General features: G+C 46.0%; 1 protein-coding gene across 4 annotated transcripts in view; it reads right to left on the minus strand.

The window, feature by feature from the left end:
* Positions 1 to 999: 999 nt before the first annotated feature.
* Positions 1,000 to 19,549, minus strand: part of USP12 (ubiquitin specific peptidase 12) — an 87,132-nt gene continuing 68,582 nt past the window's right edge. The window contains exons 5-8 of one of the 4 annotated variants that reach the window (XR_004000351.1): positions 19,380 to 19,456; positions 19,006 to 19,089; positions 16,882 to 17,083; positions 1,627 to 1,644 (exon numbers count right to left, since the gene is read on the minus strand). Coding sequence is in view for 3 of the 4 variants with exons in the window: in XM_030562467.1 (XP_030418327.1) it covers positions 1,091 to 1,145; positions 19,006 to 19,089; positions 19,380 to 19,456 (216 nt within the window). In the remaining variant the exon portion in view is untranslated. The other 3 variants (XM_030562467.1, XM_030562476.1, XM_030562486.1) reach the window with 3 other exon arrangements.

Here is a 19,549-nt window from a genome sequence, read left to right on the forward strand (position 1 = left end):
ATTGCTTTCAAAGCAGATAGAGTTGGTTAAGATGAGTAATTTTATCCACAATGCAATATGAAAACACTTCATAGCAACAACTTGACTATACAATAAAATGCAGGTCACTTACAACAGTTCCACTGTGCAATACTTTGTAGATTAAGGCAGAGACCAAAAAAATCTTTTATCTCCTGAACACATACAGCAGAAGATTTTAAAAAAGGTCTTGCATCTCAGTCGGTCAGGCTTGGAACTGAATTTGAACTATGAATACTCTAACAGTCTCCTTTCTCATTTGTCTATTGCAAATCATCTGTAAGTCACACTGACTCATGAGATGAAAGCTCTGGGAAAGGGGACATCTAGAGGTCAATGAGTTGATGTTTGTAGACAAAAAGGTCCACCCAGGATTTTGTTACATTATTCTATCAGCAAAACAGCACACTCCCTCAGAGTCAGCTGGAAACTGGCAGGTCCCATTAACCACTTAAGCAGATTAATAAAGCAGGTGCAGCATTGCCTTGATTGAATAATGGCACCCCAACCTCCAACCACAGGAGGCAATATTATGGTAGATGTGTGATCAGTGTTCCATCTGGGGCTTCGATGCTTGAAAATTAAAATTAGAACACAAGTGCACAAACTTTAAGAATATACTTCTTAAACGTCCATCAACTCACATAATACTATGATCTTGAAAGCTTTAGAAGCGGAGAGAAGAGACAAAATCAGCCTATTTGAAAAAACGTACAAAACTGTTCCAGGAAAAATTCTGTTAAAATCTGAACGTACCTTTTGTTGAAGAACTTACTTAACAAATGTAAATACATTCTGCAATGTTACTTTCGGTGCTACATAATTTCTTAAAACACTTTAGAGATTACTTAAATTAAGTGATATTGGATTTGTGTCACAATGTTAATAATTTCATACGAGAACCCCAATGTGACAAACTTCATATTACCTCCCACAATGAACTACTACAGCAACAAGGTCGTACATTCTGTCAGGATTGGTGGCATCTCCCGAAGTATTAAAAAGTCTAAGCTCTAAGGGAAACACTACTCTATAAGAGAGTTTTGTATATCGATGTAGCTGATCCATGTATTTAAATCTCTTCAGATGGAGAGCTAGAATCATAGGCAGTTTTTTTTACTTTCATCCTGAAACAACAAAATGAAATATATCATCTCAGATTCCAAGATTTCAAAATTGTCAGAAATAAAAAAACAGTATTTTGAATACTATTAAAATATATTCAAGTATTAAAGATGCTCTGCTTGTCAGTTTCCTGACTTTTCTCTATTAAAACCATATGATCAGTGTGGTCTTTTCTTCAGCATGTCTTAATCCTGCAATACCTAACCAAAAAAACAAGTTATGGACAACTGCAGTAAATTAAACCTGGAGATTAACCCTAAAAGAGAACCGCAAATGTGTGTTTGAAAAACAAGTTAAATAAAAGGTTATGTGTCCTATGCCCCAAATAACGTAAGTAAAAGGGACATGCAGCACAGAAGTGAATCTAAATACACTTCCCCATATCCTTCCTATTTAGGTCCCTAAAAGCAAAACCCAACTCTCACCTTTTTGTGATACTTCTAGGCACAGACCAATTTGTTTTAGAACTACTGTGGAATCCAACTGGAACACAGAGTTATCCTTAAGGTAGAGGGAGTCAAGTCAAATGTTTTCATTTTAAAATATGTGGCTTAAACTTATTTTTATATCTGCAAAGGACACAAATATCAATATACCACTATTTAACTGATGTAACCCCACTCAAACAAGCCAACACTGACTCCAGAGAGTGCCATGATAGCATGATCTGGCTGTTTGGAGGACAAAAAACAAGGAAGCAGTAGATGGAAAATACAATCCTAGATTCACCGTGTTCAATACCCCCTTACCCTATTTGAGCCATTCAGGCCAGAATCTCACAAATAATCTGCAGTGACTACAAAACTTTATCAGCTGACCACAGAAAGAGCTAATACTTCTGCTTAATGTACAGTAAATGTATTCACTTAAATTACCTCATCCTCTCCCTCCCCACAAACATCCACTTGTGTGTATCATCCACCAACTGCATCTTGTCATAACCCAGGGGTCGGAAACCTTTCAGCAGTGGAGTGCTGAGTCTTTATGTACACTCTCATTTAAGGCTTTGCATGCCGGTAATACATTTGAATGTTTTTTAGAAGGTCTCTCTATAAGTCTATATAATATATAACCAAACTACTGTTATATGTAAAGTAAATAAGGTTTTCAAAATGTTTCAGAAGCTTTATTTAAAATTAAATTAAAAAATGCAGATCTTATTGGTTTAGTGTGATCTTTTGCTTGCTGAGTTTTCCAATGACTGGTGGCACATATTTGGATACTTTAAGCTGCACACAGGCTTCTGAGTGATCAGTTGTTAACTGGCTGGAACCCCAGATCGGCAGCTGAGGTGAGTGGAGCTGGCGGCTGGTAGGGCTGAGCAGGGCCGGAAGCCTGGACCCTGTCTGGCAGGGGGCCTAAGCTGAAACTCCAATCAGAAGCAAGGTGAGCGGGGCTGAGGCGGGGACCCCGGCTGGTAAGGGGCCAGCAGCCGGAACCCCAGAGCCCGCCCAGGGTCAGCCTGCCCCACTCTGGGGTTTCAGCTGCCAGCTCCTGCAAGCCAGGGTCTCAGCCCACTGCCAGCCTAGGGTTCTTTCACCCAGGCCAGCAGTGGGCGCTGAGTGGGACCAGCAGCAGGACCCCAGCGTGCCAAGGGGCCAGCAGCAGGAACCCCAGCGTGCCGAGTGGCTCAGCCTGCTCTGCGTGCCATCAAAAATCGGCACGCATGCCATAGGTTGCCAACTCCTGTCATAATCTATGCTATAAACTTGTTAAGGCAGAAATTGTCTTTTTATTGCTTATTAGTAGGGCTCCATGTCTGTCACGGAGATCACAGAAGTCACCGATTTCATAACTTTCTGCGACCTCCGTAACTCCTGCAGCGGCCAGTGTGGCTGACCCCAGGGCCCCCCAAGCAGCTTGCCCCAAGGCCAGCTGCTCAGGAGACCCCAGGGACAGCCAGACCCGCCACTGCTGGAGCAGCTCGGCAGCCAGTCGCAATGGCTGCTACTGGAGTGGCCCTAGAGCCAGCCACATTGCCCGCTGTTCAGGCAGCTGGTCTCGGGGCCCGCCCGAACAATGGCTGGTGCAGCTGGCCCCAGGGACTACCTGAGCAGAAGCAGCTGGGCAGCCCTGGGGGCGGCTAGAGCAGCCACTGATCGGCAGCCCCCAAGCAGTGGCTCCCTGCCCCGCAGCCCCGCACCCCACCCCCGAGCACTGGCTCCCTGCCCCATGGGCCCCAGCTAAGATTTAGTCAGGGGTACTTACAGTACATGTCAAGGACAGGTCATAGGCCATTAATTTTTGTTTATTGCCAGTGACCTGGCCACAACTTTTACTAAAAATACCTATGATTAAATCATAGCCTTACTTATTAGTACCGCGCCAGCCCAATGAGTCACGACTTTCGATTGGTGCCTCTTGGCATTACTGCAGTACAGATAAATCAATGCTGTGAACAGAAATAAAAAACAAAAGCCACCCAGGACTACAAAAAGAAAATTTTAGGAAGACAGCCCTTGTGTACCACAACAGTGGCTTTCAGCCTTTCCAGACTACTGTACCCCTTTCAGCAGTCTGATTTGTCTTGTGTACCCCCAGGTTTCACCTCAATTAAAAACTACTTGCTTACAAACTCAGACATAAAAATACAGAAGTGACACAGCACACTATTACTGAATAATTGCTTACTTTCTCCTTTTTACCATCACATTATAAAATAAATGAATTGGAATATAAATATTGTACTTAAATATAAGTGTATAGTCTGTAGAGCAGTATAAACAAGTCATTGCCTGTATGAACTTTAAGTTTGTACTGACTTTGCTAGTGCTTTTTATGTAGCCTGTTGTAAAACTAGGCATGTGTGTACCCCTGGTTGAGAACCACTTCACCACAATACTTAACTCCTGTTGTGCTAGAACTTCAAAAAAAAAAAAAAAAATTTAAAAGTACCAGAGAAACACCTAATGCTTTCTGCAAACCTATTCAGTGAACATTTTGAATCTGGCAAAAATAAAAGGAAAAGATCTGAATCACCTCTAAATCTCTGATGGTAAATCAGAACATTAACAGAACAAAGCTAAATTTAAAAAAAATGCATAAATAGTTTAGGAAAACACTCCAAAAGATGTAAATCAGAGTAAGTAGCGTCTTCAAACTTCCATCATCAAATGGTATCCTCCCCGAAGTAGAACATTCTACAGCAGCTCCACGGCAACTAACATACCACTATGTAAAAGTGCAATTAATACACCACTACATAAAAGTACAACACAAGCTCAGTACAACAAAAATATCCTGCCTCCTCCTCTTGTGAAAAGACATGAAGGGTCTCAACTCTCCCTAAAATTCAGCTGATCACAGAATTCAAAAGCAGCACATGGATCAAAAATGAACTGTGTAATTTCAAACAACCTCAAAAATTAATCTAGGGCAAAGATATGGAGAATGTTGACTGTTGATGCTGACTTGATCTTGGAGGGTTCATAGTCTTTGGGCTTTGATTCCTTTGGTAAGCATGTTTAATAGAAGTTATGAAAGCTGTAACAGCAACTAGGAGAGCACACATAATTGGGTTATTAGGCTGAAATCTAGTAGGCCCAAGAAATAATCCCAGGTGATAATTCTGCACTCTCATTCTGAAAAGACACACAAATATCCACAAGTGGATAGCACACAGCAGTTGTGCAAGAATGGAGTTTGTGGGGAGGCTTTAGTGGTCTAGCTGCTATGCAATAATTAGGTGGTTAAAATGTACATCTCTACCCCAATATAATGCTTTTGTGGGGAGCCAAAAATTCCTACCGTGTTATAGGTGAAACGCCGTTATATCAGGGTAGTGGTGGAAGGGCTGCAGGCATGATTTAAAATGCCCGGTGCTCCCTGCAGCAGCCCTGGGCCCTTTATATCGCTTGCCAAGCCCCACTCCACAGCCCCAGGGTAGCTGCAGCAGGGCTCTGGTGGTGATTTAAAGGGCCCGGTGCTCCCCACAGCAGCCGGAGCCCCACTGCTACCCCGCTATATGCGAACTTGTGTTCTATTAGGTCGCGTTATAGCGGGGTAGAGGTGTATTTATGTATAGGAATGATTAGGTGTGATGCAGTTAAGTAGTAGTAATAATTAGGGGCTTGGCTAGGGACACCCAAAAGGCCACATATGGATAATAGACTGGTATCAATCTTCTTATGGTCACAGAAGGTGGCCAATGTGGTTAGAATACCCAACAGGTTACAAAAAGTAAAGTATAAAGGGCTCTGGTTCTGTGTTCCCTGTGCGCTTGCATGGCTGTCCAGGAGCTGTTATACTTAAACAAAGCACATGAGATTTTTTATAGGGGAGAAGGCAACACGCCACATTTATTGAGAATACAGCAGTTAGCATATGCTTTTTAGTTACACACACATACCATGCACATAGTTTTGTCAGTTGATGTTTATAGTTACCAGTTTAGAGAGTTTGGATCAATCTAGTGGCCAGCCAGATTGTTCACAGAGGGGAGCCGGGCTTTGTTGGTTGTGATTTGATGCTTTTGGAATAGTGGCAATATGAACCCAAAGTTCCATGGCAAAGCACTTTGCTTATATAGGTTTTGTTGTTGAAGTTTATGGATTTTGCCATGTTAGTTTATGACCAGTTATTTTTTAATTGTGCTATTTTTTGATGTAAACATTTTAAAACATCTTTGAGAGGGTTATTTTGTTTTGGATTTGATTTAATTAATTGTTTTTAGGGGTGATAGCCTTTACCTTAGGGTTGTTAATTTGCCCTTTCTAAATTCTGGTTCGCGTTGATGGTTTTTGGGAATTAATAAGTTTTGATAAGTGGTTTTATTTTTTTTGTTTTGTTTTGTTTGGACCATTTGGTTACTAACGGCCTCTACATTTTAATTTTTGATGCATGCCTTTTTTATTTACACAAACAGTTTTTTATAGTGACCTTTGAGAATATAAACTGCAGTATTTTATATTGAGCGAAAGGACATTGTAAATTAAACCTTGCAAAGTTTTATAACCAAAACAATTTACATTGAGGTCCAGACCTTTAATGTTTTTTAATTTACTGAACATAGACACAATACAGGATTCTGTCTTTTACTAACTAAACCTTAAAACAAAGAACTAAAAGGGCCCAATTTGTAATGCATATGGGAGACAGAATCCCATAGTCCCAGAGGGTTTTTTTTTTGGCTATTTAAAAAGGGTAGCTGGCAGGATGAAATCAAATTATACATTAATTTTATAGTATAATTATAAAATTGTGCTCCTACAGAGCGACTCAAGTGCTGTGCATGTGATTAGCAGAGCTGGAATGGTGGCATGTGTTCAGGTGCCGCTCCCTCTGCTGCTCCGCAGTCATGTTGCTCCTGCTCTCTACCTTGGAGGCTCTGGCTAGCTGCTCCAGGGATCTTCCTGTGCAAAGCGGTGGGGGAGGGGAGTGCTGATGTCATGGTGTCTCCCTATCCACGCTTCCCCTCTGCCATGTACCCCATGTCTGCAAAGCAGGGGAGAGGGGACAGGGCTCAGGAGCAGGAGAGCTCAGCTGCTACAGTCTGAGCTTTCTGGTGTGCATGTATTAAAGAGACAGCACACGGTCTCTCAGACTGCCCCAGCAGCCAGCACATTCTGTGTGTGTGTGTGTCTCTCTCTCTCTCACTCACACAGTCTCTGTGTCTCTCTCATACACACAGAGTCTATTTCACACTCTCCTCCCAACACATACTCATGTTGTTGTTACTTCTTGGTAGTGCAATGCACATATATTATCTTTAATTTTATTCTTTCAAAGTTGTTTGGCTGGTCGATGCATTTCATAATTTTATTTCTCTCTTATGTTTAAATTTAATTCTTTGAGTAGTGAGCTCTAAAATGCCTGACCTGTCCTGGCTGGTGTAATTATCCCTATGGTAACTTAAAAATATATATATCTAGGTTTTTTGTTTCCACTGATGGAGCACATCTGCACATTACCTTGATATTGGTCCACATAACAAAATTCATTCTACACAGATGGAAAAAAATTAGAGGAAACATTGCTTTGGTTTCCTATTTTTAGTTTCACTGGGTCCTCAAGATGCTTAAATCAGATTCTCTTCTGATGGGCTCCACTTACTATTCCTTCTATCTTTGTTTCCAATGGTCTCTATAAAGCTGTAAGTATGCACAATGCACATTGTACTGGTCTTATACTTACGTATAATGGTTTTTCTATTATTTCAATTATAGCTGTCTGTATTAACTAAAGCTAAAGTTTATTTTTAGTAGCTGCCTGAAAAAGAATCTGAGACACATGCATGTTGCACCCAAGAAAAGACGGTTACTCACCTTTGTAACTGTTGTTCTTCGAGATGTGTTGCTCATATCCATTCCAGTTAGGTGTACGCGCCGCGCGTGCACATTCGTCGGAAAACTTTTACCCTAGCAACTCAGTGGGCCGGCAGGTCGCCCCCTAGAGTGGCGCCACCATGGCGCTCCATATATACTCCTGCCGGCCCACCCGCTCCTCAGTTCCTTCTTGCCGGCTACTCCGACAGTGGGGAAGGAGGGCGGGTGTGGAATGGATATGAGCAACACATCTCGAAGAACAACAGTTACAAAGGTGAGTAACCGTCTTTTCTTCTTCGAGTGATTGCTCATATCCATTCCAGTTAGGTGAATCCCAAGCCTTACAAAGGCGGTGGGGTCGGAGTGAAATGTGGCAGAATAAAACTGCTGAGCCAGAGGCTACAGCCTCTCTTGACTGCTGAACCAGGGCATACTGCGAAGCAAAGGTATGGACCGAGGACTAATGGAGCTTCGCGACAGATCTCGTGGGTAGAAACACGAGCCAGCAAGGTGGCAGATGAAGCCTGAGCCCTGGTAGAATGCACGTTGATGTGGCTTGGGGAAATATGAGCCAAATCATAACAAGTGGGGATGTCCGCCATCACCCCAGATGAGATCCTCTGAGAGGAGAACAAGCAAGCCCTCCCTTTGGCCCGCTACCGGGATAGAGCTGGGGCACCTTAGGAAATGGTTCTGTCAGCACAATATAATGCGAGCACTCCACAGATGTCCAAGGAGTGCAACGGTTGTGCCCATTGCGTTGAACTGTGGGTAACATGAAAAGCCAAAACCACCTTAGGGAGGAAAGCCGGGTTCGGTCATGACTGCACCTTGTCATTGTGAAACCTAGTGTACGGCGGAACCCCCGTAAGAGCTCTGATCTCAGAGACCCGTCTGGCCAAGACTAGGTTGAGGTCCCAGGTCGGGGCTGGGCGGCGCACCCGAGGGTGCAAGCGCTCCAAGCCCTTGAGGGACCTCGAACCCATAGAGCGTGAGAACACTGAACGTCCATCTCAGCCTGCTGGAAGGTAGAGATGGCTGCTGAGTGTATCCTCAGCGCTGATACCGCCAGGTCCTGCCGCTGAAGGCCAGAGGCAGGCCAAATAGAGGGGATCGAGACCTCAGCAGGAGCAAGATCGAGCGAATTGCAGCTGTAAAAGAAACGCTTCCACCTGGCCCGGTACGTCGACCAGGTGGAAGGCTGCCTGTCACCCCGACTCAGGAACGCAGCAGCCACCGTGAGGTGAAGAGGCTGCAGGTCCGAGTGACGAAGCCTGTCGTTGCCCTGAGTGATGAGGTCTGGGCTGACAGGCCGAGTAACGTGGTATGTCAGTGCTGCCTGGACCATTCTGGAGTGATCATGATGATGCACGCTCTGCCCCTGCGGAGTTTGAGCAGGACCTAATGAACCAGTGGGAACAGTGGGAAGGCATAATGCAGTTGGCCTTTCCATGGCATCAGGAATGCGTCCAAGATCGATTCCGAGGAGAGATCTTGGAAGGAGCAGAACACCTGGCATTTCCTGCTCTCGCGGTGAGCGAACAGGTCTGTGTGAGGAAACATCTCCACTTCCGGAAAGCGGGACGCCTCACATGGGGCAGAGTGATCACTCGTAAGGCAGGAAAGACCTGCTGAGGCAAAGAGTTAGGACGTTCCAAACGCCTGGGAGAAAGGACGTCGCCAGCTCCATCGAGTGGGCCATGCAAAAGACCCGGAAATGGATGGCCTCCTGACAAAAAGGGGGGGGAGGACTATGTCCCCCCTGAATACTTATGAAGCACCTGGTCGTTGTGTTGGCTGTAAACACCGAGATACAACGGCCTCGCAGCTGCCGCTGGAACCCCTGGCATGCCAGGCGGACTACTCTCATTTTTTGGGGCATTGATGAGGAATGCCAGCTCCCTAGAAGACCAAAGGCCTTAAGCTCAGAGGTGACCATGAGCACTCGAGCAGAGAGATGAGGCGTCCGCCGTCAGGGGCAGTGAGCTGGACTTGGAGAGGACGGAGGCGGAGCTTGGCGTGTTTGGTTACAAACTTGCGGGCAACCATGGACCCAGGAGACTGAGACAAGAACGAGCTGAGGTCGTTGGGAAAGCCTTCAGACCTCAGATGATTGTTGCCATCGCCTAAAATCTCAGTTGCGATAAGCAGGCTCCGGCTAGGTAGGAGACCAGGATAGCCCCTAGGGAGCCCAACCTCTGCGTGGGGACCAGAGTGGATTGCTCTATAATAAACAGCAGGCCTTGACCTGTGAATAAGACCGTGGCGATGCCCACGCGCTGAGTGGTTTGTGTCTCAGAGTCTCCGCGGATAAGCGAATCGTCCAGATACGGAAAAAACGCATATCCGACATCAGCGACGGTAGGCGGCGACTATGGCCGTAAACCGGGAGTATTGACTGTCGGCTATAGAGCGGAGGCATCTCCCGTGCGGAGGGAAGATGGCTTTGCGAAAGTACGCGTCCTTCATATCCAGGGCGGCACAGTAGCCCCCAGGAGGCAAGGATGGAATGATGGTTCCCAGGGATACCATGCAGAACTCCAACCTTATCCTAACCCGGTTGAGTCCGTGCAGGACCAAGAAGGTCTGAGACCTGTGTTCGAGTGGGGGACTAGGGCATAACGGGGGTAAAACCCCTTACCCCTTTTGTCCGCTGAAGTGGGACAGGGCTGGAGCAAATTAAAGGTGGTACCTATGCTCCATCGTGCGCAGGACCCAGCGATCTGAAAGTAACTGGGGCCATGCCAGGAGAAAGCGGGATCGGGATCCCGTCCTGCGACTGGTACACTGCCCTCAGGTGAACCTTGGAAGGTCCGTCTTTGGTCCCAGTGGTAATTGCGAGGGACCTTGACTTTGGCTCTTTAGGGGTCCTGACGTTCGTCTGCGACCACCTTGGCCCTGCCGTTTGCCAGAGTTCTGCCTCTGGCTAGGCACAGAGTATGGCGACTGGGGCCAGAAAGGCCTGCATTTGGTGGCTGGCGTATACATGCTGAGACGCATTAGGACCCTATTGCCCACCAGACTTCGCAGTCTGGGGCTGTCTCTGCCGCGAAGATGCCTTTACCAACAAAGGGTAAATCCTGAATGGCATACCGCAGCTCCGGCCGGAGGTTTAAAACCTGAAGCCATGAAATGCACCTCACGGCGACACTCAAGGCCAGAGTCCTGGCCGCAGAGTCTGCTGCGTCCAACGAGGCCTGGAGGGACGCTCTGGGAACCTTCTTTCCCCCGTCCTCCAAGACGGCAGCGAACTCCAGGTGGAAGTTTTGAGGGAGAAACTCCTTCACTCAGGTGCTATAATTATCGCAGCTAAGCAAGGCTTGTTGCTTTGCTACCCCGAGCTGCAGGGCCCCTGCAGAGTACACCTGGCGGCCAAGCCTGTTCATTCGCCAAGCCTCTTTCTGCTTCGGGGCTGGCGCCCGCTGGCCATCATATCAGGATCGTGGTCCTGAGCATAAAATCTGCGCATATGGGATGACACGGATGCGTGTCCGGACGGCCATGGAGGTATTAAAAGAAGGCACAGGCAGAGTCTCTGACTCACTCGGACCTTGCCCAACTCGGCACCGGGGACTGGCATCGGGAGGCGTATCGGTACCTGGAACGAGATCCAGACCCGCAACCAGAACGGCGTCGGGAGGTCGACCGAGATCTCGAGGCTCGGAGAAGGGCTACAGGAGTCAAGGTACCTGCCCCGGTGCCAGGGGTCGGAACGGTGCCGATAGCGGGTCGGCGAACGGGATACCGACCGGTGCAGCGAGTGTGACCAGTACCGAGGAAAACAGCACCGGGACTGCCAGTGGTGTCCGGCGTGCCGACAGGACTTGGAGTGTCTGCCGGACCGTGATCATGAACGGTGCCGCTCTGCTGTGCTGACAGGGGACAGTCCCCTGAAGAGACTGTATTACCCGTACCGGCGGTGCCCGGGTCAGGCAGCACTGACTCTGTCATGGCACTGAGAGCCCTCGCCGTTGGTAACATCTCCGGCGTGAAGGGAACAGCAGGCTCAACCACAGTGCGTACTGGGGAGCTGTCAGGCACCGGATTCGACGGCCCTCGTGGGACCGGGATCCACGGTACCGAGGTCATCAGAGCTTCGGTAGGTGTCGGTGCCGGCGATCCGAGTTAGATAAGCTGTCTGGCTGCGGTGCCGTCAGCACTGAAGCAGCGGGAGTAATACGCTCAACCACGGCGCGTGCCGGGGAGCCGTCGGGCACCGGATTCGATAGCCCTTGTGGGACTGGAATCGACGGTGCCAATGTTGTCGGTGCCTCAGAGGCGTCGGTGCCGGGCAATCCGACTTAGACTAGCCCTCTGGCTGCGGTGCCGTTGGCATGGAAGCAGCCGGAGCAGGAGCTCAACCACGGCGCGTGCCGGGGAGCCGTCAGGCACCAGATTCTACGGCCCTTGCGGGACCGGGATCGACGGTGCCGACGTCATCGGTGCCGCAGCAGGTGTCGGTGCCGGGCGATCCGACGTAGACGAGCTCTCTGGCTGCGGTGCCGTTGGCACGGAAGCAGCAGGAGCAGTAGCTCAACCACGGCGCGTGCCGGGGAGCCGTCAGGCACCGGATTCTACGGCCCTTGTGGGACCGGGATCGACGGTGCCGACGTCATCGGTGCCGCAGCAGGTGCCGGTGCCGGGCGATCCGACTTAGACGAGCCCTCTGGCTGCGGTGCCGCTGGCACGGAAGCAGCAGGAGCAATACGCTCAACCACGGCGCGTGCCTGGGAGCCGTCAGGCACCGGATTCTACGGCCCTTGTGGGACCGGGATCGACGGTGCCGACGTCATCGGTGCCGCAGCAGGTGTCGGCGCCGGGCGATCCGACTTAGACGAGCTCTCTGGCTGCGGTGCCGCTGGCACGGAAGCAGCAGGAGCAGTAGCTCAACCACGGCGCGCGCCGGGGTGCCGTCAGGCACCGGATTCTGTGGCCCTCGTGGGACTGGGATCGACGGTGCCGACGTCGTCGGTGCCGGGCGAACCATCTTAGACGAGCTCTCTAGCTGTGGTGCAGTTGGCACAGAAGCAGCAGGAGCAGTAAGCTCTACCACGGCGCGAGCCGGGGAGCTGCCAGGCACCGGATTCAGTGGTCCTGGGGGACTGGAATCGACGGTGCCGAAGTCATCGGTGCCTCTGCAGGTGTCGGTGCCGGGTAACGCAACTTAGGCGAGCTCTCTGGCTGCGATGCAGGTGGCACGGAAGCAGCGGGAGCAGGGGGCTCAACCACGGCGCGTGCCGGGGAGCTGCCAGGCACCAGCAGGAATCGTAGGCTCTCTCGACCTCGGAAGAAGGGAGCGGTGCCGAGTCGACATCGGTGCCGGCGACGGTCGGTGCCGAAAGGCCTTGGTAGTACCGGCGGGGTCCGGTGCCGAGGAGGCGCTTCTGCCCACCGCTTGAACATCGCTCGGCGCCCAAGGTGGAGGGGTAAGTGAAAGTCCCGCACCTTTTTGTTCTCGGCTTAAAAGCCTTGCAAATGGGGCACTTATCTGTCAAGTGTGATTCCCTGAGGCACTTCAAACAGGAGTCATGTAGATCTCTCTTCGGCCGCGGCTTCCGGCAGGCCGGGCCCCTTTTAAAACCCGGTGAGCCATGCATGGCTCCGGCACTGGCTCATGGAAGGGGCTACTTCCTGAACCCCGCTAACTAAACTAACCATGTTAGCAAAGAAAACACGTATAACCATACAAATATATATATATATAAAAGGGTTATAACTGCATAATTATATACGAGAAAACGAGTAGCTAGGGAAGTGGAGGTCAGCTAAGCCGCGCTCCACTGTTCCAACGACCGACACGGGCGGTAAGAAGGAACTGAGGAGCGGGTGGGCCGGCAGGAGTATATATGGAGCGCCATGGTGGCGCCACTCTAGAGGGCGACCTGCCGGCCCACTGAGTTGCTAGGGTAAAAGTTTTCCGACGAATGTGCACGCGCGGCGCGTACACCTAACTGGAATGGATATGAGCAATCACTCGAAGAAGAAATAATCTTATAATTGTTAAGGCTCAAAAAGTTTTTAGAAGTACGGATCAGGGTGGATGTTTAGCACTTTTACCAGGTACATATCAAATTCAGGAAATAAAATTAAAAATTCAGTCTTAACTTTGTTAGCTTTGTCTTCTTCAAATTTAGAACCATTCAGCATCCTCTCATACTTCTGCCTTCCTAATCTACATAAAATTATCAAGTGTCCTGCATCAAAAGACAAGAAACCAACTAGTTATTTGGCCTCCATAATCTCCTCTTAACTTGGCCAGATATTGGACCACTTCAGGAATATCCAAACTCTCATTTGTCTTAACTTAAACAAGTGCCCTTTTCTTATCTTAACCTTGTTCAGACACAGTTAAGATAGATCGCCACACATAGTATCTTGAACACAAACTTCTCCAAAGATCTTGCTGTCTTAAGTATTCTATTCCTTACTGAAACATGCACAAGTAATTAGGGTAGTTCTTGAGACTGCATCCACAGAAACTATCCTTAAAAGCAATCTTCTGACAAACATAATATATACAGGACACACAAAACCAGATAGACAAGGTATCCACAAACTTTCTTTGCAAGGAAAAATATCAGTTCACCCAAATCAAGCTTCTTTGAGAAAATAAATACTATGAACGCTCATAATTTTAGCTTTCATTTTTTACTGTGTCCATCTCTTCAAGTAGTATACAGGGCTAACTCAATAAACCACACTTTAAAACAAACAAAATGTAATTTTTGTGATAAACTGACGTGCCCACTTTTCAGAAACCCCTCACCAATTTTGTCAGCAGTCTCAATAGCACTCTCTCATATCTTTATCAGTAGTTATGCTTGATGGTGAAACTCATCCCAGGTAAATGGGAAGTGATACTGGTTGGTTGGGGGTGGGAGATATGGAAGATATGCCAAGAATATCACCGGTCCCCACAACTGAGGTATGTATCTGCATTTGTTGACTGGGTTCATTAGGACTCCCAGCTACTAGAGAAACAGATACCGGTTATACCTAGCTCAACTCTTTTATTCATCTAAACAGCCAGGAGGTTGCAAGAGTTACTTTCAGATGTGGGCCTTGCAGTGGACTGTCACTTTGAGATTAGATTATGGGGCTACCTCTTAAATTGCAGCAGGTTAGGAATCTGGTGGGCTTTTTATTAAGCAGTATTTCTTTTAGGAAGCGCATTAAACTAGTACTTGATTATCTGCACTGGCCATTAGTTTTCATGCTGATTTTAAGGTGTTGGCTTTGACCTATAAAGCCCCAAGTGACCTGGGTGCTTACCTATCTAAGGGATCACCTCTGTATATGTGACATAATGCTATACGTGTGATCATGGAAGGTGCCAGCTACAGCCTGTTTGTCATAAGAGATGGTGGCAGGGGCTGCCGTCAGCATCATAGGTCTTTGAAACTTGTCTCCACCTTTGGTCCATGACAGTCTGAGCTTATTAACCTTTCAGGCATTGTGCAAGGCTGACATTTTCACCTTGACCTGTAAGGAGATGGAAAATGGGCAAAGCTGGGAAAACAGAGAGGACTCTGGTGATGATTTTTTCAGTGGGACTTACTAGATTTTTGTTATATTTACATTATTGCTTGATGATGGTGTGATTACTGGAGTCCATTTTAAAATTCATAATAAACTGTAAAAGGTACTTAGAGCTTGGAATCAGTGCTCTTTTATTCAGTGTACCTATTGTGAACATTATAGTGAAACCCCTTTTCACAAGTGTTTTATTTTTTGGATGACTAAACTTATGTAAAGTTTTGAAAAATAATCAATTTTATCATAATTGTTTATACTGCATCCACTTCTGCATCTCTCCACTTTTTCTAACCCCCACTACTACTAGAAAGAGTATTGAGCGTCTTTGTGCATTATTCTCATTCTACTTATTCTTCATTTGAAGTCGCTGTGAAATTAATTGATTTCTGTGATAATTTTAATATCACAAAGATGATATCTTTTTAAAAACCTTTCACCCTAGAATCTCGGCACCCTCTAAACAAACATAAATTAGTATTAGTGGACTTCAGGAATGAGTTGAAGAGACTTGCCCAAAATGACATGTTAGACCTATGGTATAATCAGAAACAGCACCTTAGGCCATGTCTGCACTACAAACTTCTGTCGATTTAAGTTATGTTGGCATAAAGCTGCTGTAGTTAGTATATCGCCTGTGCGCAAGCATACTTGTCCTCTGTGTAGGCAGTGTGCATACTCATCAGGAGAACTTGTATCAATGCATAGTGCAGTGCACTATGGGCAGATACCCCAGCGCACAACCCATCACCATCTGGCACGCTGCCTTTTGGAAAGTTTTGCTAATGCACGGTGGGGCAGAAACAAGTTGTGCAGGGCTGACTGGGAGCAAGGGGTCAACACTCCCAGTGCAACTATTTCTATCCCATAAGGTCATCAGTCTGTCATCATTTTTGCACCTTTTTTTTCCACTATCCCACATAAATACGTTGCCTTCCTTGCTGTCCACCATCTCTGACAGAAGTATGGAGTTTGCACAGTTCTGCACTATTTTCATAAGCATTGCAAGCACAGGGCACAGAATCCTTCAGTAATTGCAGAGAAGCAAGAAGAACCAAAACAGTGGGAAACATGATTTCTTGGAGGACAGACTGCTTTGGGACGAAACGAGAACCAGTTCAAGGTTGTTGGTGGCATTCACGGAGCAGCTGCTGGTGGGGGAACACTGCTTCCTGTGCCTAAGAAATGGGCGCTGACTGGAGGAATCGCATCCTAATGCAGGCTTGGGATGATGAGCAGTGGCTGCAGAACTTTCAGATGCACAAAGCCACATTCCTGGATCTGTGTGTTAAGCTCACCCAAGCCCTCCAGCACACAGACACCAAAATGAGAGCTGCACTGACAGTGGCAAAGCAAGTGTTGATTGCATTGTGGAAACTTGCGATGCCAAATTGCTACCAGTCAGTTGGAAATCAATATGGCGTTGAAAAAAATCCACTGCAGATGCCATCATCATGCAAGTATACCGGGCCATTAATGGCCTCCTGCTATGCAGGACGGTTACTCTTGGCAATGTGGATGGACACAGTGGATGGATTTGCAGCAATGGAGTTCCCCAATGTGGAACCAACTGCAGTAGAGTGATAGACAGCATATATATCCCTATTTTGGCACCAGACCATCATGCTACAGAGTACATCAACAGAAAGGGCTCTTTTTCTGTGGTTATGCAAGCACTGATGAATCTCCAGGGACACTTCACTGACATCAGTGTTGTGGTGCATGACATCCATGTCTTTAAGTAGGAACGTCTTTCCCAACAGGAAGATTATCATTGGGAATCTTAAAATGTCAATATCGATCCCACATGCAGCTTAGTTGTAGCCGTGATGGTCCCAGGATATTAGAGAGACAAGATGAGTGAGGTAATATCTTTACTGGGCCAACTTCTATTGGTGAGAGAGAGACAAGCTTTCGATAGTGATCTGGACAACCCGCATACCTGTTGCTCTCCTGGCTCATGAAGCTGTACACTGGCCACATCGACAGCACCAATTCAACTACTGGCTCAGCAGGTGCAGACTGACAGTTGAATGTGCTTTTAGTAGACTGAAGGGACGTTGCCATTGTTTACTCACAAAATTAGACTTCAGTGAGAAAAATATCCCAATGGTTATAGTTTCCTGCTGCATCCTGCATAATATCTGTGAGGCAAAGGGAGAAAAGTTTCCACTAGGGTGGAGGGAAGAGGTGGGCAGCTGTCTCCTGAGTTTGAACAGCCAGACAGAAAGGCTATTAAAATAACTGAACGTGGAACTTGATGTGAGGGATCACGGGCTTCAAACCCAGGCCAACATGTCCCTAGGTAGTGCCAAAGTGATGACCAACATCCAGAAGCTCACCTGGTTAATCAGGAGAGGGTCCAGAAAAGGGTTAGCTTGCAGAGGGCCCTGCCCCCGAGCTTTCAAGGGGAAACACCCAGCCCCGTCTGGTTTAAATGTTCTGTATAAACCAGGAAGTAAAAAACAGGAAGTTGTCCGAGCAACTAGCTGCTACTATGGATCTCTCTTCCCTATCTAATTCCTGAGTCCTGCATTCCTGCTTGCTCCTGGTTTCTGTCCTCCTATCCCAGACTCCTGTTTACTTCTTGTTCCTGCTGTCCTGACCTACACACCAAGTCCCTGCTCCTCAAACTTACCTCTGACTCTGTCTCCAGCTCTGACCTCTGGCTCGCCACCTGACAATGTCTCTGACTCTGACCTTTGGTTTGGCACCTGACATTATCTTTGGTTTTGACCCGTGGCTTCAGCCAATAGGTCAGTCTAGGTCTGATCACTAGGCCTGACTGCCAATGCCCTGTTCATTGCACTATACAGCTTAGGGAAGCTTTGAAAAAATCACTGTAATAGTGAGCCACAGTAATGCATTTTTTTGTTCTGTGCTCTACCTGGATCTGCTGTTTTGTGGCCTATTAAGAATTACATGGTGTTTGATGTACATGTATGAATATAACACTGTCAATGCATCTATTGATTTTGCTTGAGAGTGATCCTGTGAGTTGTGTCTCACTGTGCAGTAACACAATTGGTTGCTTTCATAAGCAATAAGCACTCGCTAGCATATGTGACCTAATACAGATGAGTTATGTTTCACATAATGGAATTTTATTTTGAAAAAAAAATTCAGTAGGAGAAAAAACACACACACACAAAAAAAACAACAACCCACACCTATGCAAGAGAAATTAATAAAAAGCATTCTGAACATCTTTCCCAGACCTGATGAAGAGCTCTGTGTTGCTCAAAAACTTGTCTCTTTCACCAACGTAAGTTGGTCCAATACACATTACCTCACCTGCAGGGGGCTGGTTGTCTCCCTAATAAAAAACAAATCATTTTCAGTAAAAAACGTTCTTAAAGGTGAAAGAAAAATATTATAATGTTTGGCAAAAGGCAAGACATTTTTCTAAAACAGAAAAAATTTCAGTCTTCCAAGAAATTTTGTGCTACTTTTTGGAAGGACTATGTCAGGTAGTAGTTTAATATAATAACTTTTAAATTTTTAAGAAAAGAGAAAAAAGTAAAAATGGCGATATTGTTACAAGATTAATTCTGACTGGATGAAAGAAAAATACAGGTTTGTCAACTATTGCTATGAATCTCTCTTATGATAGAAGTTAAAAGCTATACAGTTAATCTGAATTATTCTATGTATGCTACCTCTACTAAGTAATGCCATTAATGTTTTCGATCTTACCATCTTATCTCAATTTAATATTATAGCTAAGAAAAATATATACAAGTTTAAAAAGTCATGCAAAAATGTATGATTGTTACTGTTTTACAGCTTGATTTTCACCCATCGCTTCTAGCTTGTTTTGTTCCTAAAAAACAAGCTATATTCTTTCCTTGAAATAAATCAAGATGATCAAGAGCCCAAACCAACCACTTATACGCATAAGAAACATTACTCATCTGAATATATCCATTGAACTCAAAGTAAGTGGAGTACAACTCAGTTAAGTTATTCATAACAAGCATCCACAGAACCAGACAAGGAAAAAAATTTTTTGAAAAAATTAATAAGTCCCAAAAATGGAAATACGTATTTTCTAAGTACACTATACCTTTTATGTGCTTCCTGTTTACTGCGACATTCTTCACAGTAATATTTATATTCACTGCATAAAGTTTCTGTATTGCTGAAACCTCTGAATATAACAGAAAGAAAAATGCAAGATGTAGAAACTACCTCTTGATTTTGAAATATATACTGATTTTTAAACAAAATAAAAATCACACCATTTTACATCACAAGTTTACATGGCTCATTTTAAATAAACAGGGACAATAAGCATGTAACAAACATTTGGACTATCAAATTTTCCTGAGCTATTTTGCTTTACTTCTACCATTTTCATCTTCATCAATTTATTATTAGTTAACATGGTGACAGATGAAAGACTCAAATAAATATATAAGCATTTGTTTGTGCATGTACCTTAAGCAGTGAGTAATTGATGTATTTTGCTCTACATCAACAGAAAGGTCTAAAAAATCTTCATCTTTGCTGCTTATCTGCAGGAAAAAAGACGGATTATTAAAACAAATCTGCAATAAACTATAACCAAAATTGATTGCACTGATTAACCTCACCATTACTGATATTTT

This window comes from Gopherus evgoodei, chromosome 1 (genome assembly GCF_007399415.2).
Source record: "Gopherus evgoodei ecotype Sinaloan lineage chromosome 1, rGopEvg1_v1.p, whole genome shotgun sequence".
NCBI lineage: Eukaryota > Metazoa > Chordata > Testudines > Testudinidae > Gopherus > Gopherus evgoodei.